Source organism: Sorex araneus, chromosome 11 (assembly GCF_027595985.1).
Source record: "Sorex araneus isolate mSorAra2 chromosome 11, mSorAra2.pri, whole genome shotgun sequence".
Taxonomy (NCBI): Eukaryota; Metazoa; Chordata; class Mammalia; order Eulipotyphla; family Soricidae; genus Sorex; species Sorex araneus.
The window spans coordinates 23,334,233-23,360,029 of record NC_073312.1 but is presented as its reverse complement, the minus strand read 5'-3'; the positions used below and the strand labels follow the sequence as shown (position 1 = coordinate 23,360,029).

Here is a 25,797-nt window from a genome sequence, read left to right as displayed (position 1 = left end):
AGAACATCTATGAGAGGGCCCAGAGATAGCCAGGGGTCAAAGGTGCTGGCTCTTTGCAGCGATTCCCCAGCTTGGAGCCAGGAGTAGCCCCTGAGCACCACTGGGTGTGGGCCCTCCCCACCCCATCCTATGAGAGTAAGAGGTGGCTGGGGAATGTCTCTTTGATTTGGAATCTATTCTGTTTCCATTACTGGAATTTGTCCTGTTCTCCCTGGCTAGTTCACGGGGCCCTGGGTCAAAGCCCAGGCAGTTCTCAGGCAGGTGGCAGCTGGCTTTGGAAGCCATCAGAATACTCAGGGAGGGGGTGTTGAAAGGCTCCTCCCCACCCCGGGGTCACGGCATCTCCAGGGTTTGGACTCAGACCTTCAGGGGACTGGACCTCGGTGCTTACTTATTGGCCCTGGAGAGTGGCTTGGTTTCCCTAAGTCTTTGTAAAAATGGGTTATGAGAGTCGGAGAGATAGTCCAGGGGGGAGGATGCTTGTCTCACACACACTCGACCTGAGTTTGACTCCCAGCACTGCTTATGGTCCACCAGGAGTGATCCCTGGACACAAAGCCAGGAGTAACCCCTGATAACCACCAGGTGTGGCCTCGAACTGCAGAACAAGCCAGTCAGTGCTCTCGAGGCAAGCGCCTCCTCCTGCCCTGCCATGGGTCCCGCTGAGGGCGTCTTTAATGCTGACATAGTAGGAGTGGCCACAGCGCGGCCTGGTGCCCAGAGCCTTGAGACCAACAGTGCCCGCCCTTCCCCACAGGGACATCTTCGAGCGGGTCATTCACCTGAGCCTGGCCCCCAAGCGCATGAAATTCTTCTTCAAGCGCTACCTGGACTACGAGAAGCAGCAGGGCACCGAGGCGGCCGTGCAGGCGGTGAAGGCCAAGGCGCTGGAGTACGTGGAGGCCCGGAGCCCCGTGCCAGAGGACTGTGCCGGGGGCCGGCGGACTTAAGGGGGCTTCCTGGAGGCACCCCGGGGAGACCCCGGCGGGGTCAGAATGAATTCTGTCTTTTTTGCACACGCGTCAGTTCGCTGTTGTTCCCTCTCCGAGGCCGCCCCGTGCTCCCGGAGCAGCTGCCTGTGTCCCGGGCGGAGGCGCAGGTTGGGGTCCTGAACCCCGACTGGGATCTGAGTCGTGCCAGGGGCAATCCCTGGCGGTGCCTCAGCCCAGCGTGGTCCTGGGCCCTTGTGTCAGGGCCATAAGGTGGGGCCAGGACGGGCATCCTGAAGGGGAAACTGGGAGCAGCCCCTGGGAGCAGGGCCAGGGTGTGGTTGTTTCAGAACAGCTGGACACGTATCCCCTGGGGACCCTCCCCGAAGAGCAGCCTGGGGCCAGTCTCCCTGCCGGGGGCTGCAGGGCGTGGGCCCGTGGTATAGCCCCAGTTTTGTCTTCGGGCAGGGCTGCCAGCTCTGGGGAAGTGGACAGGAGAGGGGACAGGGCCTCTGTCACGCCCACACCTCCCTGCTCCCCGCAATCCTCTAGGGTCCTGCCCACTGGGGTTCCCTGCGGGTTCCCTGCTCAGGCCGGGTCAGTCACAGCTGAGGCCAGCCAGCAGCCCAGGGCTTCAGGAATAAAACATTCCATTCCCTGGTGCCAGGTCCAAGCTTTCGGGACACTCAATCTGGGAGTGACCAGGGACTTCCTGGTGGTGGAGGAGGCCACACCCTGGGCCTCTCACCTCACTCTACCCCCAGACGCAGTGCAGGGGGTGGTGGGGCCTCAGGGGGCCAGCAGGGCCACCTCCATGTCGGGGGCCGCGCCTTTCCCACTCAGACCCTGGGCCCACTTGTGCAGGCGGCTGTAGAGGGGGAGGCCCAGGTTCTCCCGGTACAGGTAGACGCCGGTGATGGCCTTCCACTGTGGCCGCGGCTGTGTGCCCTGCACGGGGAACTTGGCCACCAGCTCCTCGTCCTCCTTGTTGAGCGCCACGAAGCCGAAGAAGCGCTGCACGTTGCTGGCCGCCAGCACGCGTGAGTGCGCCTCGGCCGTGTGCTGGAAGAGCTGGTCCTCGTTGGCGCGGTAGCGGGCCCAGTAGGCCTCCTGGCGGTAGCTGAGCGGCGAGCAGTAGTGCTTGAGGCACTTGGTCAGGAACACCAGGATGGTCACCGAGCCGATGAGCAGCCACCCGAAGAGCTGGTCAGAGAAAGGGCGGCTGAGGAGGGCTGCAGCGGCCAGGGTGGGGCTGACCCTCCGCACCCCAGCTGGCTGGCCCGGACTCCCCGGCTGAAGGAGAAGCTGGCATGGCCAGCGCCACTCGGTCCCTCTGCCCTCTCTCCCGGGCACAGGCGCTTGCTTCGACTCTGCAGATTCCTGCTGCCTCCCCAGGGCTTCCTGCATCTCAGCCTCCAAGTCTGGCTCAGACTGCCAGGCTCGGTCCCGTGCCACCTCCCGAGACCCTCTGGGCACTCCCCCATGCCTGCGTCCTCCTCACCCTCACGACCCTGTTGGAAAATCGCCTCAGACTTGTCTCAAAGGCTCCCTGGGGCGGGTGTCCCTCCATTCGGCCCTGTGCAGATCTGAGTATTTGACCAGGGTCCGAGGGATGTGGTGCTGCCCGAACCCTGTGGAGCTGGGGGTGGCCAGGCTTCCCGGTGACGCCTGGACCCCACCCAGCGATGCTCGAGGTGCCTCCAGTGCTCTACCTGGCAGTGCTCAGGGACCGTGTGGTGCCAGGTTGAACCAGATTGGGCTGGGTGCACGCCAGGCTTGCGCCTTAGCCTGTACCATCCCCAACCCGAACTGGTGTTTGCCATGTCCCGAGACTAGGTCAGTGCCTCCTTGCCGCTCCTCGGCCTCCTCTCTGCCCCTTCAGCCTCCACCCGGCTGCTTCCTTTCCGGGATCCCTCTGCTGCTCAGATAGAATCTGAAGGTAGGAGGGAGCAGGCGTGAATTTCTCAGAAGCAGCAGGACCAAGATGGGATCTAACGCAGCAGATTTCTTGGGGCCAGAGCAACAGCACAGCAGGTAGAGCATTTGCCTTGCACGTGGCCGACCCGGGTTCAATCCCCAGCATCCCATATGGTCCCCCAAGCACTGCCAGGAGTGATTCCTGAGTGTAAAGTCAGGAGTAACCCCTGAGCATCGCTGGGTGTGACCCAAAAAGCGAAAGAAAGAAAGAAAGAAAGAAAGAAAGAAAGAAAGAAAGAAAGAAAGAAAGAAAGAAAGAAAGAAAGAAAGAAAGAAAGAAAGAAAGAAAGAAAGAAAGAAAGAAAGCAAGCAGAGGGTCTCTGCCACAGCTGTGTGGGTTGGCAGGTGGAGAGAGCTGGAAGCCTGGGTTCTTAATGCTCAGCCTGGGCCCATGAGCAGGGAAGACTGTGGGCGGGCATGAGAGGCTGGTGAGCTGCTGCAAAGCTGCACCATCACCGGCCCTACCGGAGCCCAGGGCCCGGGAAAGCGCCCCTTTGTGGTGCAGACACAGGCCCCGTGAGACCCGGCTAGCACAACTGGTGGCCCAGGAGAGAGGTGCCAGCAGGAACTAGGGCTGTGATGAGCTGCAAGAAGACTCCCCCAAACTCTTCCCTTGACAACACCCTAGCAACAGACTCTTATCTGCATGGGAAACCTCAAGGCAGGGCTGTTCGGGGAACTTTGCGGGAGCAAGGGGGGACCTCCCCGCCAGGGGCAGCTGCACCCAATTGGAGTGTGCGTTCCTTTCTTTTACCTCTGGGATTCCTCAGCTCTCTCCCCTCTGCTCATGTTCCCTTCTGAATGCCTGACACTGTTTGTCTCTCCCTCTTTCTTACTCCCTCCCCCTCCCCTAACTAAAACTATCATACTTAAGGTCAAGGGAGAGGACTGGACTGCAAGGACTTAGTTGGGAAAATGACTCAGCAACAGAATACCTTCCTGCATGGCTGAGCCTTGGGTCATACTCCCCAGCAATGCAAATTGAACAAAACTTGAAACTTGAAATGATTCTTGTCCCACTAAGAATCTTGCTTATTGGTTGCCGCTAATACGTGACTCAGAGTCTGGAGTCTTCCTGAGGATCAGTTCCCGCATGGGCACTGAGCTCCCCGCCCTCTCCCAGGGAAGGGAGGAAGATCCCTCAGAACAGCCTTACCTGATACTCATACCTGAGCCTGCGGCTCACCTCCTCCTGGAAGCCCGACAGATTGGCAGGGCTCTCCCCACAAGGAAACCTGGCCAGGATCTGTGTGGCGTGAAAGCGAGGGAAGCTCTCGTTCCCAGCCGTGAGCGAGGTCGGGTCCACAAACTCGCTGAATGCGCAGACGTAGGCCTCCCCGCGCAGCAGGGAGATGACCGACCAGGTGACGGGGGCCAAGGCAGCTCGGCCCAGGATGGAGCTCAGGAGCAGGAAGGTGGGGGCGGCCGAGCAGTTCTTGGCCCTGCGGTATTGGCACTCGGTCACCAGGTCCCAGGTTTGGTTGTTGAGGATGACGCTGATGAGGAAGAGCACCAAGGCGGGCACCCCGATGGCCGTCAGCCCATACAGGTAGTTCCGGGCGGGTGCACACGGGCAGTGGAAGGCCACCACGGAGAAGAGCTCCTGGCTGCCCACGGTGCCCAGGGCCACCAGCCCATTAAAGATAATCACATCCTTGCTCTTGAAGAAGAGCGACAGGAAGCGGATACTGGGGTTAGCCATGGTGTCAGGGCAGGGGCTGCACTAGGAGGAAGTGCGGCCTGGCAGGCACCTTGCAGCAGGGCCGGGCTGGTCACTGTGGTGGCTGCTGGGCACCTCCTGTAAGACAACAGGAGGTAGAAGAATATCTGCTCTGAACCCAACCCCCAGGGACAGCTCCTGGGGTTACACTGATAAGGGGGCAGTGATGGTGGCCCGCGTCCTACTCAGCCATCATTCCTCATCCTCGGGACCCCTCAGTGGGCTGTCAGCCCCCAGACTCGCAGAGAAGGGGCAGTGGCCCCAGGGTGGCCTCTCAGGGGCAGAGCTGTGGGTCCTCCTCCTCGGATGCTCAGACCTCCTGGCTTCCACCAGCTTCTTCCTGGGGGCTGAGGAGGGCCCTGTGGCCTGCCAGCAGCGACAGGACGCTCACTTCCCTTCGGACTGCAGGTTGGGTCCAGGCAGTGGTCTGTTGGGCCAGTGTCCTGATGTGGGAGGGGACCTGCGCCCCGATGGGGGGAGGTGACCCTGTGCTGTGGAGTGGCGCTGGGGAGAGTCGTGGGCACCATCGCCCTCCTGGGGGCCTCAGATGGGCTCCTGGCTCCCGCCCACTCGGGCATCTCCTCTGGGCCCCTGTCCTCTCAGGGAGGAGGGAGGGCCAGGGAGGGAGTGCAGAGGCCTGGCCGTGGCCCCCGCATCTCTCTCCTGCCGGGGCTGCAGAGTGACTGTCAGAGAGGGCGGAAGGGGTCAAGCTCCCCATTGTGAAGAGCAGGAAATACTCCCAGGAAGTTCTGGAGCCTGGGGTGGGGGATGTGGTCCAAGGCAGAGCTCAGGCCTCTTCCCTGTGAAGTCCTGGGTTCAGCACCCTGCCCCGCAAACTGCAAATATGGAGGTGCCCGGCAGGACTCTTGAGCAGGATCTCAGGAGGCCTGGGCGGAGTGAATTTCCGTCTTGCTACTCTTGCTGGCCTTGCTCTCTGCTCACCCACAGGCCCTGGAGAACCTTCTCTCCCCTGATTTCCTCTTCCTGACTCGGCAGCCCTGCCCACCAGACCCTGGAGCTAGGCCCCCTAGATGCCAGTGACAGGAAGTCTGGGCCCCAGGACACAGGGTTCTGTGAGGTTCACTTCCCACACAGCTGACCCGGGCCCAGGGTGTGGCCTGTCTCCCCATCATTCTCTCCATCTCTGTGAGTTAAAGCCACAGTCCTCAGGCAGGGGCTGGGTTGGCGTGAGGGGTGCGGGCAGCAGACAGGTGGGGCATCTGCCCAGCATCACCCCAGGCCCCCCCCCCAACATGCGCCCCTTCTGCTAGCTGTCAAGATTTCCAGGCCAAGGTTGCTGGGTGCCAGGAGTGGGGATTGGGGGCGAGTGGGGGAGAGGAGAGGAGAGGCGAGGGGAGAGATCTGACCCCCACCTGGAGGGATCCTGGCACGTTCCTGTTCCCCAGGAAGGGAGATTGTGGGGACGCGGGAGCAGGCGCCAGCCCTCTCTCTGCCTCTGCCCTTCTTGGCTTTAAGGTTCCCGTGAGCGCAGACTCTGGGTGCAAAGTGCCCAAATAGGGCTCCAGAGTCCTGGCCATGATGGGGGTGACCAGGCCGTCTTCTGAGACTGCAGCTGGGCCAGGGAGGGGCACCCCCAGACTCTGCCAACAACTACAGGAAGGATGGGAGACTGGGAGACAGGAGTGGGGACCAGCCCCACTCTGCCCGGGGGAAACTCACACCCAGGGCTGGCGCCTTGCTTACCGGGAGCAGCTGCGGGGCTCAGGCAAGCGGCTTTGTCCTCTCTGGGCTCAGGGACAAGAGGCTCGCTGGGGTGGGGGCTGCAGGCACTGCCCTCCGCCTTCCTGCTTTGCTTCTGTGCTGGAGCCTGATGACTTCAGAAAGTTTCAGTCCTGAAAGAGGATGTCAGCCCCGCAGTGGGAAGCTGCAGGGCAGGGGGCGGGAGGAGCTGGGAGCAGGGGGGCAGGAGGGAGGGATTGGGCACCCTGCTGCCTGCAGGGCTGACTCTCAGGTCACCTTCCCAAGGCTTGACCCCCACCTTGCAGAGCTGCCCCAGCTGGGGAGGGAGGGAGAAGGCAGGATCCCCTCTCTCCTCCCTCTGGCCCTGGCTGGCTCATCTTCCAGGGCAGCACCCCCCCCTTCCAGTGCTGCTTCAGACCTCGGTGGAGGGGGCTGTACAGCTGGTAGGACACTTGTCTTGCATGGGGCCAACCCAGGGTTCAATCCCTGGCACCACAGATGATCCCCTGAGCCTGCCAGGAGTCATCCCTGAACACAGAGCCAGGATACACCCTCGGCCATTCTCGGTAAAGCCCAAAGATGAAAAACAAAACAAAATAAAATCTAGGGTGGAGGGAAAACAAACAAAAAACAGCACCCCGGGGCCTGGGAGCTGTGTGATGGCTGGAAGAAATGGAGCACAGGTTCTGCAGGAGTCCTGGGGTCCGGTCCTCAGCGCTGCTCACCCTGCAGGATTCCACAAGCATCTCCTGGAGCCACCCCTGAGCACCAAGCCAGAAGCCACCCCTGAGCACCACTGGTGCAGCCTCCCCCTCCAGCCGCCCCCCCCCCTTGGCCAAAGTAACCAAAGGAAAAGTAGAGCCCAGATCTCAGGAGTGCTGGGAGGGGAACTTCAGCATGTGGGGACCCTGAGCTCTGAGGGCGTCAGTGAAAGAAGTTGGAGCAGGATGTTATCTTTTGTTTTCTTGCCCACACCCAGCTGACTCCTTGCCTTTTTTTGGCTTAGGGATCACCCCTGGCATATGTGGTCCAGGGTGTCAAACCCAGGTCAGCCACATGCTAAGGTAAGAGCCCTGCCCTCTGGACTATCTCTCCAACCACTGCTTATTTATTTTACCATTTTTATATATTTTATTTTCATAAAGTATTTCACAGTAGTTCATTGCAGATAATACTCAAACACCAATCTCACCACTGAGCACCTTCCCACCACGAGAGGAAAGTGTATGAAGGTTGTTGTATTTCATTCTGGAGTCATTGAAGCCTGAATATAAAAGAATACAAGCAACGATGTTAAAAACTAAACAAATGTGTGCTACTTTTGGTACATAAGTGGGTTAGAGTATAAGAGGTCGTGCGGTCACATTAGGAAATTCCGCGATACTCTCTTCTAGGAGTTTTAGTTTGTTGTGGTGAGGGCCTTCGGCATGTAGCTTGCGGTCAAACATTCGCACAAACAGGTTGAGAAAGCCATTTTACAAGAACCGGAGGACTGGGACACTTTTACAAGAGCAGGATAGTTAGCCAACAGGAACAGACAGATCAGCCTTCTGGATATCTACTGTTATCTCCCCTAGTTGCCCCGGGTGCCATTAGTTACTTCTAGTTTTACCTTAAGGCCATGAGGAAAGTAGATTGAAGCCTAAGCATACATAAGCGCTGTGGAGTCACAGTCAAGTAGCTTTTGCTCACGTGTGTGTGTGTGTGTGTGTGTGTGTGTGTGTGTGTGTGTGTGTGTGTGTCTGTCTGTCTGTCTGTCTGTCTCCCGTCTCCCTATCACTCTGGCACCCTCTCCTCATGAACCCTGTTATCTGGTTTTGCAGGTCAGGACAGGTGGTGCCTAAAGTGGGCCGAGGCACGAGGGACCCCTGTGAAGAGCACCGCTGGAGGAGTGGCCACGTTCATAGAAGTCAGCCCTGTAGGAGTGGGCGAGGACTTCGGGAAAGGTAAGCGGTGATTATCCCTGTGTGTTTCAACCTAGATCTGGAATAGACTAGGTGGTCAGAGGACCGCTCTAAGAGAAAAGGTAAGGCAATTCCTTCCTTTTCCATCTTCATTTCTCCACCGCCTTTGGGGTGCTTGACATCTATTCCTTTCGTTTGTGTTTCACCACAAGACCTTGGCATTTTTGTTATACTGCTTTTAACTTTCTTCATTACCCTCGGAGTGTGCCTTTTCGAATGCTGTTTTCACTAGTCACCAAATCCATGATCTTCCCTGCGGGCATGGGATCGGGCATTTAAATGCCATGAGGGTGCCCGCCACTGGAAATCTCCTGTGACAGGATTAGGGGGTCACAGCCACAAATCCCAGATAAATTCGAGTCCCCTGCAGAAGAAAAACTGTGTATCGAATAAGTACTTGTTATTAAGCATCTCATTTGTCACTTTGTATTTGGACATTGGTGACTCTTCTCGCTCTTACTTTCTTTGCTCTTACCTTTGTGTGTCTGCCATGGGACAAGGATTATCAGTCAGAGAAAACTTCGTAATTGATCTAAAAACAGCATTAAAAACTAGAGGAGTAAAAGTTAAAAAGAAAGTCTTGGTCCAAGTTTTTACATTTCTTGACCATGTCTGCCCTTGGTTCCCTCAAGAGGGCACCATCAATGAGAGGCGTTGGTAAAGGGTAGGAGACGCCCTTCAGGACTTCTATAAGATGTTTGGGCCTGACTAGGTTCCCATCACCAGCTATAATTATTGGTCACTGATTAATGAGATCCTAAGTGTTAGGGAGTGGTACCCTGATATAGAGAGGGCAGTAACAACTTGTCTAGGCCTTCCTCATCCTTAGAATGCCCTCAAATAAAATCAAGTCCTCAAATAAAATCAAGTCCTAAACTTAAGTCCCTCCACTCTAATGCCCCTGATGCCGAAGACTCTGTTTCTATCACCATGCCGCCCATTCACAATCCTGTAATTAAATCCAAGACTTTGAGTCAGGAACCAGCAGCATTCCATTCCATATCTCATATTCCTCCTGATCAGCTTCCCTCTGATGAAGAGGCAGAATTGGAGGGGGAGGCCGCCTGTTATAGTGATCCTGACCGCCCTCCCTTCTTCCAACAACCTCCTCCATAGAACTTCCCTGCCTTTTCGTCTTCCCAAGCCTATGTTGGGCCATACACACCCACAGGGAGTCATGGAATCTGCCCCCTCAGCTCCTATCCCCTCCAATGAGCCACGCCCTGGTCCTTTTCTTCCTCCCCTCCCTGACTTTCGGCAAGCCAAAAAAGCCCTCGTCTCACATACAAAGGTGCTACGAGAGGCGATTCAGTTAATAAAGGAGCATAACTCTTTAGTGGCAGAACTTCGGGCCCTCGATCTCGAGCTCACAGAGCCGTCACAGGCTCTGCCCAAGTCTGACTCTTCAAAACCCGCCCGGGAGTCACCGGGAAAGAACATGGTGGGACCTTTCCCTGAACAGCCAAGTGTTAAGCAATCTAGTACTCCCACTTTGCAGGTCTTTCCTGTGAAAGAAATTAAACAAGAAGGTGAGGGAGAAGACAGACATGAGATAGCCCAAAAGGAATGTCATCACTTGGGCTTGACTACTCTTAAGGAGCTGAAGGCCCTGTAGCCCCTTCTACTCTCTCCAGCCTGAGACCCTGGGAGATCTGTGGCTCAGCCCTAATGACTGGCATTAAATGGCCAGAGCCATCTGTTCTTTATTCTTTGGAAATCTGAATTTTATGAGAATTGTAGAGACACTGCCCGCCGTAATGCAGCTGCCGATGGGGAAGGCGCTGGTTGGACCTAGATATGATGGTAGGTAATCAGCCTTTTGATACTAATGAACAGCAAAAAGCCTATGCTCCCTCCCGTGCTGTTTGCCCAGACACAAAATGCAGGAGTTAAGGCCTGGCTAGGTTACCCCAGAAGGGAACTGCGACTACTTCCCTAGCCAACCTGCAACAGGGCCCCGATAAACCATATTCTGAATTTGTTAGCCGCCTCACCACAACGGCAGGAAAGCTTTTTGGTCAGAATGAGGGAGAAACTGATTTTGTCCTGCACCTTGCCTATGAGAATGCTAACCCTGCCTGCCTGGCAGCGTTGAGACCTCACAGACATGGGAAGACACTGGCGGATTATACTCCCGATGTTCAGGCATCGGTTCGGCTCACAGCATGGACTTAGCTATTGGAGTGGCACTTAAACAGGCAGGAATTACAGACCATAAGACATGCTTTAGTTGCACACAGAAAGGACACTTTACTAAAAACTACCCAGAAAATAAGTGAAAACCTAAACCTGCCCCGCCTGGCCTCTGCCCGGGATGCAAAAGAAGCGAACATTGGGCATTTGAATATAGATCACAAACAGATATTCAGGGAAACCCTTTGGCCAAGCACAGGGGCAGGGAAACTTGAAGCAGGGCCAGCCCCAGGCCCCCATTCACTTCACGGAACCTTGGGGCAGTGGGGACCGTGTCTCAACAAGCCTCCCTCCAAAACCCATCTCTAGCCTCTGCAGAGCCACCCCGGGTAGCGCAGGACTGGACCTCTGTGTCGCCGCCCGCAAAATATATTGACAAACACCTCTGGGCCCCCAATTATTGCCATCTCAGCCTGTGGTCCCCTACCGCCTGATACTTACGGGCTAATCACTGGGCGAGGCGGCTGCCTTTGCAAAGGTTTGCAAATTATACCAGGTGTGCTCGACAACAACTACACAGGCCAAATCCAAGTAGTCACTGCATCCTCTATCCCTTTCCTAGTCATAGAACAGGGGCAGCGCGTTGCTCAGCTGCTGCTCCTTCCGTTTCAGGCCCCTTCCAACCCCCGCCTAAAAGACACCAGAGGCGATAGCAATTTTGGGTCCTCAGACATTTATTGGATTCAGAAACTCAACAAGGACCAAATGTCGCTCTCTTAAACCCTTACCAAGGAGGTGAGGATTTTGATGGCATCTTAGATACGGGTGCTGATGTCAGTATTATCAGACAGGAGGATTGGCCCTCAAGCTGGCCTTCAATAGCCTCCCTTCCTCATCTTAGGGGCGTTGGGCAATCTCCCTATTATAATCCCTCTATTAGTGCCTCCTTCCTACCTTGCAGGGATGCCTCTGGGAAGTCTGGCAATACACGCCCCTATGCACTCCCCAGACTCCTGGTGAATTTATGGGGCAGAGACCTTCTAAGCCAGAAGGATATATTTCTCTGTGGGCCTGGTAGCCTCGTAACCCACCAAATATTAAACAGTTTAATATTAAAAGGCTTCATACGGGAGCAGGCTTGGGAAGAGAATTGCAGGGAATAACGGATCCTATTGACTCCAGGCCCAACAACGGCAGAAGTGGATCGGGAAATTTTTAATAAAGGCCACCGACATTCCTGCACCCCATGCGGACAAAATGATCTGGAAATCTGATGATCCGGTATGGGCTGATCAGTGGCCTTTGACCAGCCATAAACTGGCAGCGGCAGGGCAGTTAGTGCAGGAACAAGTCTCCGCCAGCCATATAGAACCCACTACTTCTCCTTGGAACACCCCTATTTTTGTAATAAAAAAGAAACCAGGCAATTGGCGGTGGCTTCAAGATTTGAGAGAAGTAGGGCCTGGAGCAATAGCACAGCGGGTAGGGCGTTTACCTTGCACTCGGCCAACCCGGGTTCGATTCCCAGCATCCCATATGGTCCCCTGAGCACCGCCAGGAGTGGTTCCTGAGTGCAGAGCCAGGAGTAACCCCTGTGCATCGCCAGGTGTGACCCAAAAAGCAAAAAAAAAAAAAAAAAAAAAAAAAAGATTTGAGAGAAGTAGACAGAACCACGGTGATCTTTGGAGCCCTGCAGCCTGGCTTGCCTTCCCCGGCAGCTGTCCCCAGCGCTTATAAAAAGATTGCTATTGATTGAAAAGACTGCGTTTCTCTATCCCCTTACATCCCACAGACAGGAAAAGATTTGCTCTTAGTGTTCCTGTAATTAATTTTAGAGGACCCATGTAAAGATACCAGTGGAAAGTTCTGCCTCAAGGAATGGCCAATAGCCCGACCCGCTGCCAGAAATTTGTCTCCCAAGTTATTGACCCTATTCAGGTGCATTGGCCACAGATCTATATCATTCGTTATATGGATGATATCTTACTGGGAGGGGAAGATGAAGACACCCTCCTTCAATGCTGCCATCAATTGGCACAGGACCTCTCACGGGAAGGTCTACACATTGCCCCCAAGAAAGAACAGACCACTGAGCCCTTTTCTTTCCTAGGATTTGACTTAAAAGGGGGCCAGGTCCTGGTCCAGAAAACTCAAATAAGAACCACACATTTAAAATCTCTTAATGATTTTCAAAAATTGTTAGGAAATATAAATTGGCTTAGACCTTATTTGCATATTATTACTGGGGATCTTAAACCTCTGATTTCACCTCTGTATACTAAAGGGTTATCCTAACCCTGTGTCTCCAAGAGATTGATGCCAGAGGCTCGGCTGGCACTGACTCAAGCGGAATTGGCTATATCACAGCAGTTTGTGCCATCAATTATGAGAAACCGTTTTGTCTTATCATATTGGCCACCTCATTTGGAAAGATAACCCTGTTTCTTGGTCCTGCTTCTCCCCAAAAGATTGGTTCCATACTATGTTTGTTGAAATAGCATAAATAATTATGCAGGGATGTGACTATAGCAAAAAGCACTTTGGCAGAGATCCTGATAAATTGATTCAACCTTATTTTAAAAATCAGCTTGATTGGCTTTTTCAAAATGAAGATATGTGGCCTCTTGCTTGCGCTTCCTTTTTGGTGTCATAGATAACCGTTATCCTGCTAACAGATTATTGCAATTTTTTAAAACTACTCCCTTCATTTTTCCCTCAGCCTGTGCAGCCCTGCCTATTCCCGAGGCCGTTACAATTTTTACTGATGGGCCTTCCCCAGGACAAGCTGTGTTTGTAATAAATGAGCAAACATACACCTTTTCAACTGCACATAATTCAGCTCAGCTTGTAGAATTATGCGCAGTCCTTGCTGTTTTCTCCCACTGTAATAATATTCCCTGTAATCTGTATACTGATAGTGCTTATGTTGTCTACTTTATTCCTTGATTAGAAACTATAAGTTATCTTAAACCTTCCTCCAAGGCTGTAAGTTTGTTTATACAGATTCAGGGTTTCTCCCTTTTTTATAGGACACCTCAGGGCTCATTCTGGTCTCCCTGGGCCCCTTGCACAAGGAAATGCCTTGGCCAATTGGGCAACTAGATTTGCAGGACTGATTGTCTCCACCAGAGTTGAAGTGGCCCAACAGGATCACTCATTGCACCACCTTAATGCCAATACTCTGAGGCAAATGTTTTCCCTAAACCTCGAGCAAGCCAGAAAAATAGTGAAACTATTGTCCTGCTTGTGTGACCACTCTACCCACTCTACACCTCGGTGCTAATCCCTGGGGACTGGTACCCAACGATATATGGCAAATGGATGTCACCCACATCGCCGAGTTTGGCAAATTAAAATAGTTGCATGTTACAAGAGACACCGTTAGTGGGTTCCTTCATGGGACCTTACAAGCAGGGGAAGCGGGAAAGAATGTTCTCGCCCACACCCTCTCCTGCCTAGCTGTTATGGGGAAACCTAAAATCATTAAAACTCATAATGGGCCTGGCTATACAGGAAAAGTCTTTCAGGAGTTCTGCTCCTCTTTTGGAATCACTCATCACATGGGTATTCCGTACAATCCTCAAGGACAAGGTATTGTTGAAAGAGCCCATCTCACCCTCAAAACTTCTCTTCATCGACTAAAAGGGGGAGAACTTTACCTTATTTGAGGTGCGCCCCGTAATATTCTGGCGCACGCTCTTTTTATCCTGAATTTCTTAAATTTAGACTATCACGGGAAATCTTCCTCTGGCACCCCACCACAAAAGAACAATGTGCCTCAGCCCTGTGGAAAGATCCCTTGACTGCCCAGTGGAACGGCCCGATCCTACGCTCATATGGGGTCGAGGCTCTGCGTGCATCTTTGACATCAAGGAGGGAGCCGCACGATGGCTTCCTGAGAGGCTAGTAAAACTTTTTGTGACCCGGCGATGCACAGGGGTTACTCCTGGTTCTTCTCAAGAATTACTACTGGCAGTGCTCAGGAGACCATATAGGATTCTGGGATTTGAACCCGGGTCAGCCGTGTGCAAGGCAAATGCCCTATCCGCTGTGCTATCGCTCCAGCCCCTGAGGCCAGTAAAACATTTTGATAACATAACTACCTCCCGAGATTTGCTCTTCTTCTCTTCTAGATGAGACTACCAAAAACATTAATGAAGAAATTGCCGACCCTGGTCCTGGTGGCTCCGTCCAGTGATCCTCCTGATCCTGATTCATCCCCTGAGGACAACACAAAGATCCAACCCGCATCTACTTCTTAATCGTACCTGGGTGACATCTAATCCTGATACTGGGAATTTGTTTGTATTAGCCGCCCAAATTTCCCCTAGGACCCCGCAAGGAACTCAGAGAAGGAGCCAACATCAGAGGGCCTGCAGCAAAGGCCTCTGTCTCCTTTAACGATAGCATGAGGTTACATTAGGAGCATTCCTCATACCCTTCTTTTACAGGCTGTGGAATGGAAAACACCAGGACCCCATATTTTGGATGAACAATTCCTTCCTTTTACCCTCTCCTTGAAATTCACAGGTGCCTCAGTCTCCAAAGGAGGAAGAAATGACATTTAATAGGAACACCTTTTTTTTTTTTTCTTTTTGGGTCACACCTGGCGATGCACAGGGGTTACTCCTGGCTCTGCACTCAGGAATTACCCCTGGCCGTGCTCAGGGGACCATATGGGATGCTGGGATTTGAACCCGGGTCGGCCGTGTGCAAGGCAAACGCCCTACCCGCTGTGCTATCTCTCCAGCCCCAGGAACACCTTTTCATTCCTCTCTCTAGGACATCCGTTTGTATTGGAGCTCCCCCTGTCACTTTCTCTACTGCTAGGCATGGAGCTGTACCAAACACCGATGGTCGAAGTCTCTGATAACTTTAAAAAGCTTTATAAACATGGGGCTGGAGTGATAGCACAGCAGGTCGGCGTTTGCCTTGCATGCGGCCGACCCGGGTTCGAATCCCAGCATCCCATATGGTCCCCTGAGCACTGCCAGGGCTAATTCCTGAGTGCATGAGCCAGGAATGACCCCTGTGCATTGCCGGGTGTGACCCAAAAAGCAAAAAAAAAAAAAAAAGCTTTATAATCAATGAGATATCATTTCACATCACAGAGACTGGCACACATTTCAAAAGAACAAAATCAAGCAGTGCTGGTGTGGATGTGGGGAAAAAGGGACGTTCCTTCACTGTTGGTAGGAATGCAAACTGGTCCAGCCTTTCTGGAAAACAATATGGACAGTCCTTCAAAAACTAGAAATTGAGCTTCCATATGACCCTGCAATAAAACTTCTGGGAATATATCCCAAGGATGCAAAAGAGCACAGTAGAAATGACATTTGTACCTATATATTCATTGCAGCACTGTTCACAATAGCCAAAATATGGAAACAACCCGAGTGCCCCAAAACAGATGACTGGTTAAAGAAACTTTGGTACATCTACATAATGGAATAGTATGTAGCTGTTGGGAGAGATGAAGTCATTAAATTTGCTTATAAATGGATAAACATAGAGAGTATCATGCTAAGTGAAATGAGTCAGAAAGAGAGGGACAGACATAGAGGGACTGCACTCATTTGTGTGGTGTATAGAATAACATCACATGAGGCTGACACCCAAGGACAGTAGATACAAGGGCCAGGGGGATTGCCCCATAGCTGGAAGACTGCTTCATGAGTGGAGGGAAGAAGGCAGGTGGAATAGAGAAAGGATCACTAAGAAAGTGATGACTGGAGGAACCCGTTGGGATGGGAGATGCATGCTGAAAGTAGATAATGAACCAAACATGATGACCTCTCAGTGCTGTGCTGCAAGTTAGAATGCCCAAAAATAGAGAGACAATATGGGGAATATTGTCTGCCATAGAGGCAGGGGGACAGTGGGAAAGGGGATGTATATTTGGAATATTGGTGGTGGGGAATGTGCACTGGTGGAGGGATGGGTGTTTGATCATTGTGAGATTGTAACCCAAACATGAAATTTGAAATTATCTCATGGTGATTCAATAAAATTTTAAAAATTTAAAAAAATAAATAAAAAGGTGTTTTTTCCAAACATAAACTAGGTCGCACATACGACTACCAGTAAACTGACCAGAGAATGGCTCCATTCCCCTGCTGAAGAACTCCTGACAGAAGCTGTGATACTCCTGATCCAGTGCTCCCTGCCTGATCCAGTGCTTCATGAAGTTCATCAGTCTCCTATAGCTGCTTCCCTGGGACTCATTGCTGTGACCACTACTGCTACTGTTGCAGAAACAACTCTTCAAATTTTGATCCGGGACACTTCATTTCTTCAAAATGTGACTAAATGACTCTGATCACCCCTTGTGAAGGACAATCGAACACTTTACAACAAGGACTGGTCAGGGTTCACGGATGGACTGAAGTTTTACTACAACTAATGAGACTTTTGTGTTTGGAATTGTTCTTCTACTTCAAATTTTTGTGATTTTGTAAGCAGAAAAGGAGAAGATGGGAGTAGGATATCATCAGTATGTCCTGTTCCCCTTGCCACAGGAAGCTTAGGTTTATCACAGTGCTCCTGAGGCACTTCCATTCCACTGCGTTTATCTGTAAACTCCTCTCTATGCTCTCTTCCCCAACCGGTCTATCACCTTTTACCCTAATCAGACTCTGTTAACTTGTAAGGTCAGATTCCCCAGAAATCTATGATTTTATATGTCTGAGTGAAATACTGCCTTTCTCCTCCCCTTTGTCTTTTGAATAGTTTACTTGAAAGCAATGTCCTTTTTGTACGGACAAAGGAAGACAGTTAATATTATGCTTTTGCAATTTGGGATTTAATTGGCTTTAAATATTATTCATTCCCGGGCATCTGCTTTCTCGATTTAAGCCTCATTTGCCCTTAGTTCCTAGCACCCCAAAAGCAGGGTCCCAAGGAGGGCCTGGAGCGTTGAAAAAGACAGCGAGAGCAGGAACAAAGTTGGTTTCAAACCTGGTTCTCCACTTCCCTTGGCTAACTACTCTGTTACCCACCGTCCTCAGCCCTTTAATGGAGTACTGCTATTAATTTCCTTTGGGCCATGGGCCTTTAGACACCTGACTACCTTTGTTAAAAAAACAATTAGACTCTTTGCAAGCTAAGCCCATACAAACTCACTACCATCGGCTAGATCTAGCGGATAGGGGATATGTGGAGGACCCTGGTGCCTTGACAGATGCCCTATAAGCTTGAAAAGTCCTGCCACCTGGCGCCCGCTGGCATTTGGGGCCAGCACTCGTCCTCTGGGCCGGGCACCTTCAAAGTGCAGAATGGTGGTATCTGTGGGCAAGGGAGTCACCTGGTACTATTAGGAACTGGTCCCAAACCCTTGCCGAAGAGCACGCCTATCTGCATGGAGGTTAGGCCCCAAGAACACCTTCCCCCTACAAAAGTGGGTCCAATTTTATTTGGTTCTGACCGCGACCCTGGAGGGGGTAGGCCTCTACTCTCCTTTGCTGGTTAATGCCCTATTGGAGCGACACTGGCTCTAAGGAAAAGGAAGGGAGGAGATGTGGTGAGGGCCTTCGGCATGTAGCTTGCGGTCAAACATTCGCACAAACAGGTTGAGAAAGCCATTTTACAAGAACCGGAGGACTGGGACAATTTTACAAGAGCAGGATAGTTAGCCAACAGGAACAGACAGATCAGCCTTCTGGATATCCATTGTTATCTCCCCTAGTTGCCCCGGGTGCCATTAGTTACTTTTAGTTTTACCTTAAGTCAATGAGGAAAGTAGATTGAAGCCTAAGCATACATAAGCGCTGTGGAGTCACAATCAAGTAGCTTTTGCTCACGTGTGTGTGTGTGTGTGTGTGTGTGTGTGTGTCTCCCGTCTCCCTATCACTCTCGAACCCTCTCCTTGTGAACCCCGTTATCCGGTTCCGAGGGACCTAGCCAGAGTAATCCTGAGCACAGAGCCAAGAGGAAGCCCTGAGCACCACTGGGTGTGGCCCCAAGCCCAGAAACATGGGCCAGGAGTGGGGAGGCTCGGGGTGGGGGTGAGGGGGTGGGGGAAGCAGAAAATGCCCAGGACCAGAAGTCAAGAACTTCACGTGCACTGGTCAGCAAGGGGCCCGGATCAGTCCTTCCACTTCCCAGAGGAGCCCAGGGCACAGCTTGCTGGGCTCCCTCAGAGCCGGGGCGGAGCTGCAGGGGTCCGACCAGAGCACTGAGAATGAGCACGAGAACAGAACAGCCTGGGGGTGAGCACCGAGCCAGAGCTCCTGTTCCAGCTCTTATTGTTTATTATTTGTCGGGGGTGGGGAGCAGACCCAGAGCTGTTCAGGCAGACTCCTGGCTCTGTGCTCAGGGGTCACTCCCGGGGAGGGGAATGAACCCAAGTTGGCCTCCTGCCTTAGCCGCTGTCCTATTGCTCCAGCCCCCGATTCCAGTTCTTCCAAGACCTCAGGAAACACAACTTCCTGCGGCCTCAGTTTTCTCATCTGAAAAATGGTGCTGGGGTTGGCAGACAGCCTGTATTACAGCCCGGCACCACCCTGACAGGGACCCCAAGCACTGTGCCATGGGTAGCCCTGAGAACTGCCACCAGGTGTGACCCCTAAAGCAAATCAAACCACAAATGCTGGGCCGTAGAGCACCTGTCCTGCGTGTGCGTGAGGGCCTGAGCCCGAGCGCAGAAAAAACAAAACCCAAACAGATTTAAAACGAAACCTGGAGCCCATAGAAGACTCAGCTCGAAGGCGGGGCAGCCACGGAGCTGGCGCCATCCCCCCCCCCCGGACGGCACCCACAGAGGCTCTCTGCCAGAGAGGCGCCCCTGAGGGTGTTTGGAGGGAGTGTCCCTCACTAGGACCCATCTCTGAGAAACCCACAGTGCGGAAACGCGTCAGGACTCAGAAGGACTCAGCCTGGCGCCCCCCACACACGAGCATCATGGACGCGTGTGCCAGTGTCAATTTTACTATAATTATGAGACATGAAACACTGGCCCCGCCGACCCAGACCCCAAGGCAGATCTACTCAGACTCTTGTTCCTCGGTTTGTCCCCAGAAACAGAGCACCAGGGTTTCGGGGGGAGGCCCCACTCGGCCCCAGCCCAGGACTTGCTCTCCCAGCAGTTGCTGGGAGGAGCTGAACCCACACAGCCCAGAGGGCAGCGCCTTAGTGTACACGAGATCACGCCCAGAAACGTGAGTGGGGTGTCAGCTCTTGCGGGGCAGCGGGCCGGCCTTGGCATGCCCCCAGTAGAGAAAGTGGGGATCTCAGCTCTCGGGGGGCTAAGGGGCCTGGGGTACCCTCTGCTAGCCAGCTCAGAGTTCCTTTCACGTGGCTTCAGGTGCTGGGGTCTCTACACTTGTGTGTGTTCAGGCCGGCGGGGGTCGGGGGCAGCCGGGGGGTGGGTGGCGCGTTGGCTGAGGCCACCCCCTCAGTGTGCCACAGGGCCCACAAGGCCGAGGGGCTGGAACAAATGCCTTGCAGTGGGAGCCTGGGTCGGACCCCGGCATGCCCAGCAGGCACACTGGGAGTGACCCCACACTGAGCTGTAAAGAGCCCCTGAACACCTCCAGGTGGGGTCCCCAAACGAAAACCAGAACCCAAATCCAGGCAAAGTATTTGAAACATGGTTAAAAGCAGCAAACACTGAAACAGTTCTACCTTTTCCCCTTTCACCTCGAGTCAGGTTGTAAATTCTCCCGGAGATTCTTAGTGAAGCAGCAGCTCATGGGGCGGGAGTGATGCTCAGGGGTGCTGCCTTGCGTGTGGCTAACTTGAGCCTGATCTTTAGCACCACCTCTTGTCCCCTGAGCACCATCCAGGGTTGCTCCTGAGCACAGAGCGAGGAATGGCCCCGGCGCACTGCACGGTGTGACCCTAAACACCCACTACTCTGCAAGCAAGAGAGAAACCACCCCGCTAGTTTTCTAATGCGTTTACCTCTGCGCAGTTTCTGCCTTTCAAAACCCAGAGCTGCTCTCGTTTGTCGCGTTTTTCCTCTAAAGGTGCCACTCTTTGTTGAAGACACTACAGAGGCCAGCATTTTAAGCCTTTGCTTTTAGTTACATTCTTAGCTTTATGTTTCTCTTGCTTGGTTTCACTCTTGTTAGTCGTTTTTTATTAGCGGCTCAGCTGAAAGCCTGAGTTTTTCCTTTCCTGCACTCCTGCCCATCCATCCATCTATCTACCCACTCATCCATCCATCCCTCCATCTACCCACCCATCCAACCAACCATCACACACCCATCCACCCACCCCACCTATATGTCCACCCAGCTTTTGGGTCCTATGTATCACCCCATCTGAGCATGCCCTGTTCTGTATTTTGATGGAGATAATGGACCCCAGTCTATGCCCTCAGAGGTCACACTTTAGCAGCAGAAATATGGGCATGTCTCAGGGCCAGAGGCGTTAGGAGTGTGAGGGAGATGCCAACTGAGGGGGTGTCCAGCTCTGAGGCCCGTTTGAGTGTGTGCGGGCCATGCAAGGGACTGACTGCCTTAGTGGCCTTGTAGCGACAAGGCTGCCCTGTGCCCCTGTGCTGTGCTGAGGGTGTCGCTCGAGTGAAATGCAGTGCTCTGAGTACACCCCGTGAGACTGAGTTTGGGGGGTCCTCTCTGTCCCCGGAGTGAGTTTGTGAAGGGGAGTATGACCCTTCTTTGGAGGTCTGGCCAACGAGGGCGGGAGCAGGGGGCTGGGGTGGGAGAGAGGACCCTGACCTTGTCACAGGCCCTGTCTCAGGTGCAGTGTAGAAAAGTGGTTCCAGTCACGCAAACGACACAGAAAGGAACATCTCAGAGGTGGAAGAGGGGTTTATTTCTCCTCTCTTAACTTTTTTTTCTTTTTACCTTCCTCCCCTCCCCTTCTTTCCTCCCCTCCTCTTCCCTTCCCTCCCCTCCCCTCCCCTCCCCTCCCCTCCCCTCTCACCTAGAGTCAGGTTGTCAATTCTCCCGGAGGTGAATTTACAACAAAGCCAGCAAAGGTGCTGGCTCAGGTTGTAAATTCTCCTCCTTTTCGGGCCACGCAGGCAATGCTCAGGGGTTACTCCTGGCTCTGCACTCAGGAATTACTCCTGGTGGTGCTCAGGGACCCTATGGGATGCTGGTCACAAGCGCCCTACCCTCTGCACGGTCTCTCTAGCCCCATTTTCTCACAGGTTTTCTTGACAGTGAAGTCGCTCGCCGCTCAGGGCGGCTAGAAAGATCTCTCTCCTACCTAGGAAGCTCTTTGATATTTTGAAAGAGCAAAAGACTGGTATTGATGTTAGGGCCTTTGACTAACTGCCAGGCCGCCCCCCACCCTTCCCAGTTTGCCTGGGTAGTGGCCGAGTCGCGTGGAGTGCTAGCCCCCCCAAGTGGTGATTTTCGAGAAATGTCAGGAAAGGGAGAGGAGAAGGCTGGCGGGACAGTGCCCCTCAAGCTGCTGAGAGAGAACTGTCCACAGGCTCCCTCCCTGGGAGAGCACCCACCCTCCCTGCCAGGCGCCTGTGGGTGAAGGGTGGAACAAACAGGAGCCTCTGGGACTCCTCTGGGGAGAGGGGGACGGGAGCCAGCCATCACTGCCAGCAGGAACGGAGAAACCCCTGGTGTTGGAGCTGATGGGGCCCTACTTGCTGGAGAGGCGCTGGCTGACCCTACTGGCCTTTGCATTGTGGCCACGAGGACGTTTCCAGGTTGTATGTAGACACACTAATCACACGCTTTGGGTCTCTGGGCTTGATGGATCCGTAGAAAGACTCTCCACAAGTAAAGGTCACTCAGAACATCTATGAGAGGGCCCAGAGATAGCCAGGGGTCAAGGTGCTGGCTCTGTGCAGTGATTCCCCAGCTCGGAGCCAGGAGTAGTCCCTGAGCAACACTGGGTGTGCCCCCCCCAATCTATGAGAGAAAGAGGCGGCTGGGGAATGTCTCTTTGATTTGGAATCTATTCTGTTTCCATTACTGGAATTTGTCCTGTTCTCCCTGTCTAGTTCACGGGGCCCTGGGTCAAAGTCCCAGGCAGTTCTCAGACAGGGGGGCAGCTGGCTTTGGAAGCCATCAGAATACTCAGGGAGGGGGTGTTGGAAAGGCTCCTCCCCACCCCGGGGTCACGGCATCTCCAGGGTTTGGACTCAGACCTTCAGGGGACTGGACCTCGGTGCTTACTTATTGGCCCTGGAGAGTGGCTTGGTTTCCCTAAGTCTTTGTAAAAATGGGTTATGAGAGTCAGAGAGATAGTCCAGGGGGGAGGATGCTTGTCTCACACACACTCGACCTGAGTTTGACTCCCAGCACTGCTTATGGTCCACCAGGAGTGATCCCTGGACACAAAGCCAGGAGTAACCCCTGATAACCGCCAGGTGTGGCCTCAAACTGCAGAACATGCCAGCGAAAAGCACATACACAAGGAAAACAACAACAGTTGTGATTTTTTAAAACTGAATCACGTGAATTACAGTTACAAGGGTATTTATGATCGGGGTTCAGGCATATGCTGTTCCAGCTCCACTCTTTTCACCAGTGCCCGCTACCCTCCGCCAGAGTCCCCAGTTTCCCTCCTCCACTTGTACTTGTTAACCAAGACAGTATGAAACTGGGGCTGAGAGTTAGTCCACGGGGTAGGGCACTAGTCTTGCATGTGGCTGATCCTGCCTTGATCCCTGGAACTGCGTATGGTGCTCTGAGCACTACCATGAGTGGCCGCTGACCAATTAGCTAGGAGTAAGCCCTGAGCAGTACCTGTGTGAACCCCCTCCAGACACAAGTTTTACAATGATCCTGGTAGTACTAAGAGCAGCAAAAGTAGTGGTAGAAGTAGTAATAGTGGAGGTGATAGTGATGGTGCTTGTGGTGGTGGTACTGATGGTAATGACAGCGGTGAGGGTGGTGGTGATGACAGTGCTAGTGGCGCTGATGACGGTGATAGTGGCGGTGAGGATGGTGAGGATGGTGAGGATGGTGGTGGTGGTAAGGGTGGAGGTGATGGCGATGAGGATGATGGTGGTGGTGGTGCTGGAACTGATAGCGATGGTGGTGAGGGTGGTGGTGTTGGTGCTGCAATGATGGTGATGGTGGTGAGGGTGGTGGTGGTGGAACTGATGGGGAGGGTTCGGGGGGGGGGAACTGATGGTTGTGGCCTTGGCCTTGACTTTGCCATGGGCGCCAGTGGCCCTGGTCTCAGGTCTGTTGCCTTCCGGAGGGTATCTGAAGAAGGCAAAACCCTACTGGCTCCGAGCTATGAAACAAAACTTCGGAATCAACATTAAGAAATATTTGAGTGCTTAAGAAACTTAATGTCACTGTCATCCCGTTGCTCATCGATTTGTTCGAGCGGGCACCAGTAACATCTCTCATTGAGAGACTTATTGTTACTGTTTTTGGCATATCCAATACTCACGGGTAGCTTGCCAGGCTCTGTCGTGCGGGCTCGATTCTCTCCGTAGCTTGCTGGGCTTTCTGAGAGGGGCGGAGGAATATTGTCATGTCAACTTCATTAATCATTAAATGTGGGCTCATAAAGATTTCATTCTATTTGAGACAATTGTCAGCTTTCCTCACTTGGCAGGAAATTCTGCAAATGCACGGTTGCTCAGAAATAAATAAATAAATTGCTCAGAAATAAAGTTGTAAATTCAATGAGTTCCTTGTAGTCCAATGAGTCTGAAAGCCAAATTAGTAAAATTCCTTTCAAAATGTTTAAGGCAAAAAACTTAGGATTCATGTGGGCTGTGATTCTACGTTAGTTATTTTGAACTTAGAGCATCAGGCTCCAAAAATGCACTGTCCCCTCCTGTGCTACCTCCCAGTGTGACCCGGCCTGCTTGGTGCCAGCCCACCAGCGAGGGTGCCCAGAGCCAGGGGGCAGCAGGCACATCCCTCAGAGGAGGACAACGTACAGGTAGTTCCGGGCGGGTGCACACGGGCAGTGAAAGGCCACCACAGAGAAGAGCTCCTGGCTGCCCACGGTGCCCAGGGCCACCAGCCCATTGAAGATCATCACATCCTTGCTCTTGAAGAAGAGCGACAAGAAGCGGAAGATCTCGGAGAGGAGGGCGGCCATGGTGACGGGGCAGGGGCTGCACTAGGAGGAAGCGTGGGCTGGCGGGCGCCTGGCGCTGGGCCCGACTGGGCCATCATGGTCACTGAGGAGGCTGCTGGGCACCTCCTGTGGGACAGCAGGAGGTAGAAGGGTGTCTGCTCTGAACCCGACCCCCAGAGCCAGCTGCTGGGGTCAGGAGGACCAGGAAGCAGCCCCAGGGCCTGGGGGCAGTAATGGTGGTCCGCATCCTACTCAGCCACCATTCCTCATCCTCGGGACCCTTTGGTGGGCTGTCAGCCCCCAGGCTCGAGGACAAGGGGCAGTGGACCCAGGGTGGCCTCTCAGGGGCAGAGCTGTGGGCCCTCCTCCTCGGATGCTCAGACCTCCTGGCTTCCACCAGCTTCTTCCTGGAGGCTGAGGAAGGCCCCGTGGCCTGCCAGCAGCGAAAGGACGCTCACTTCCCTTCGGACTGTGGGTTGGGTCCGGGCAGTGGTCTGTTGGGCCAGTGTCCTGATGTGGGAGGGGACCTGCGCCCCCGATGGGGGGAGGTGACCCTCTGCTGTGGAGTGGCGCTGGGGAGAGTCCCGGGCACCATTGCCCTCCTAGGGGCCTCAGGTGGGCTCCCGGCTCCCACCCACTCAGGCATCTCCTCTGGGCCCCTGTCAATCAGGGAGGCAGGAGGGCCAGGGAGGGAGTGCAGAGGCCTGGCCATGGCCCCCGCATCTCTCTCCTGCCGGGGATCCAGAGAGACTGTCAGAGAGGGCGGAAGGGGTCATGCTCCCCATTGTGAAGAGCAGGAAATGCCCCCAGGAAGTTCTGGAGCCTGGGCTGGGGGACGTGGCCCAAGGCAGAGCTCAGGCCTCTTCCCTGTGAAGACTGGGTTCACCCCCGACCCCTGCAAATTGCAAACATGGAGGTGCCCGGCAGGACTCTTGAGCAGCATCTCAGGCCTGGGCCAATCGAATTTCCATCTTGCCACTTCTTGCTGGCCTTGCTCTCTGCTCACCCACAGGCCCTGGAGAACCTTCTCTCCCCTGATTTCCTCTTCCCGACTCGGCAGCCCTGACCACCAGACCCTGGAGCTAGGCCCCCTAGATGCCAGCGACAGGAAGTCTGGGCCCCAGGACACAGGGTTCTGTGAGGGTCACTTCCCACACAGCTGAGCCAGGCCCAGGGTGTGTCCTGTCTCCCCATCATTCTCTCCATCTCTGTGAGTTAAAGCCACAGTCCTCAGGCAGGGGCTGGGTTGGTGTGAGGGTTGCGGGCAGCAGACAGGTGGTGCATCTGCCCAGTATCACCCCAGGGCCCCCCCCCCCTCTACATGTGCCCCTTTTGCTAGCTGTCAAGACTTCCAGGTCAAGGTTGCTGGGTGCCAGGACCTAGGGGTCCGGGCGAG

The 25,797-nt window shown here is 53.8% G+C and overlaps 1 protein-coding gene across 1 annotated transcript; it reads right to left on the bottom strand.

Annotated features, from left to right (window-relative positions):
• Positions 1 to 1,153: 1,153 nt before the first annotated feature.
• On the bottom strand, positions 1,154 to 24,422 carry LOC129399421 (calcium homeostasis modulator protein 2-like). The gene is made up of 3 exons (XM_055119460.1): positions 24,303 to 24,422; positions 4,063 to 4,506; positions 1,154 to 2,132 (listed from the first exon to the last, which is right to left on the bottom strand). Exons 1-3 carry the CDS (start codon positions 24,420 to 24,422, stop codon positions 1,719 to 1,721), a joined length of 978 nt encoding a protein of 325 aa, XP_054975435.1. The 3' UTR covers positions 1,154 to 1,718.
• Positions 24,423 to 25,797: the final 1,375 nt, after the last annotated feature.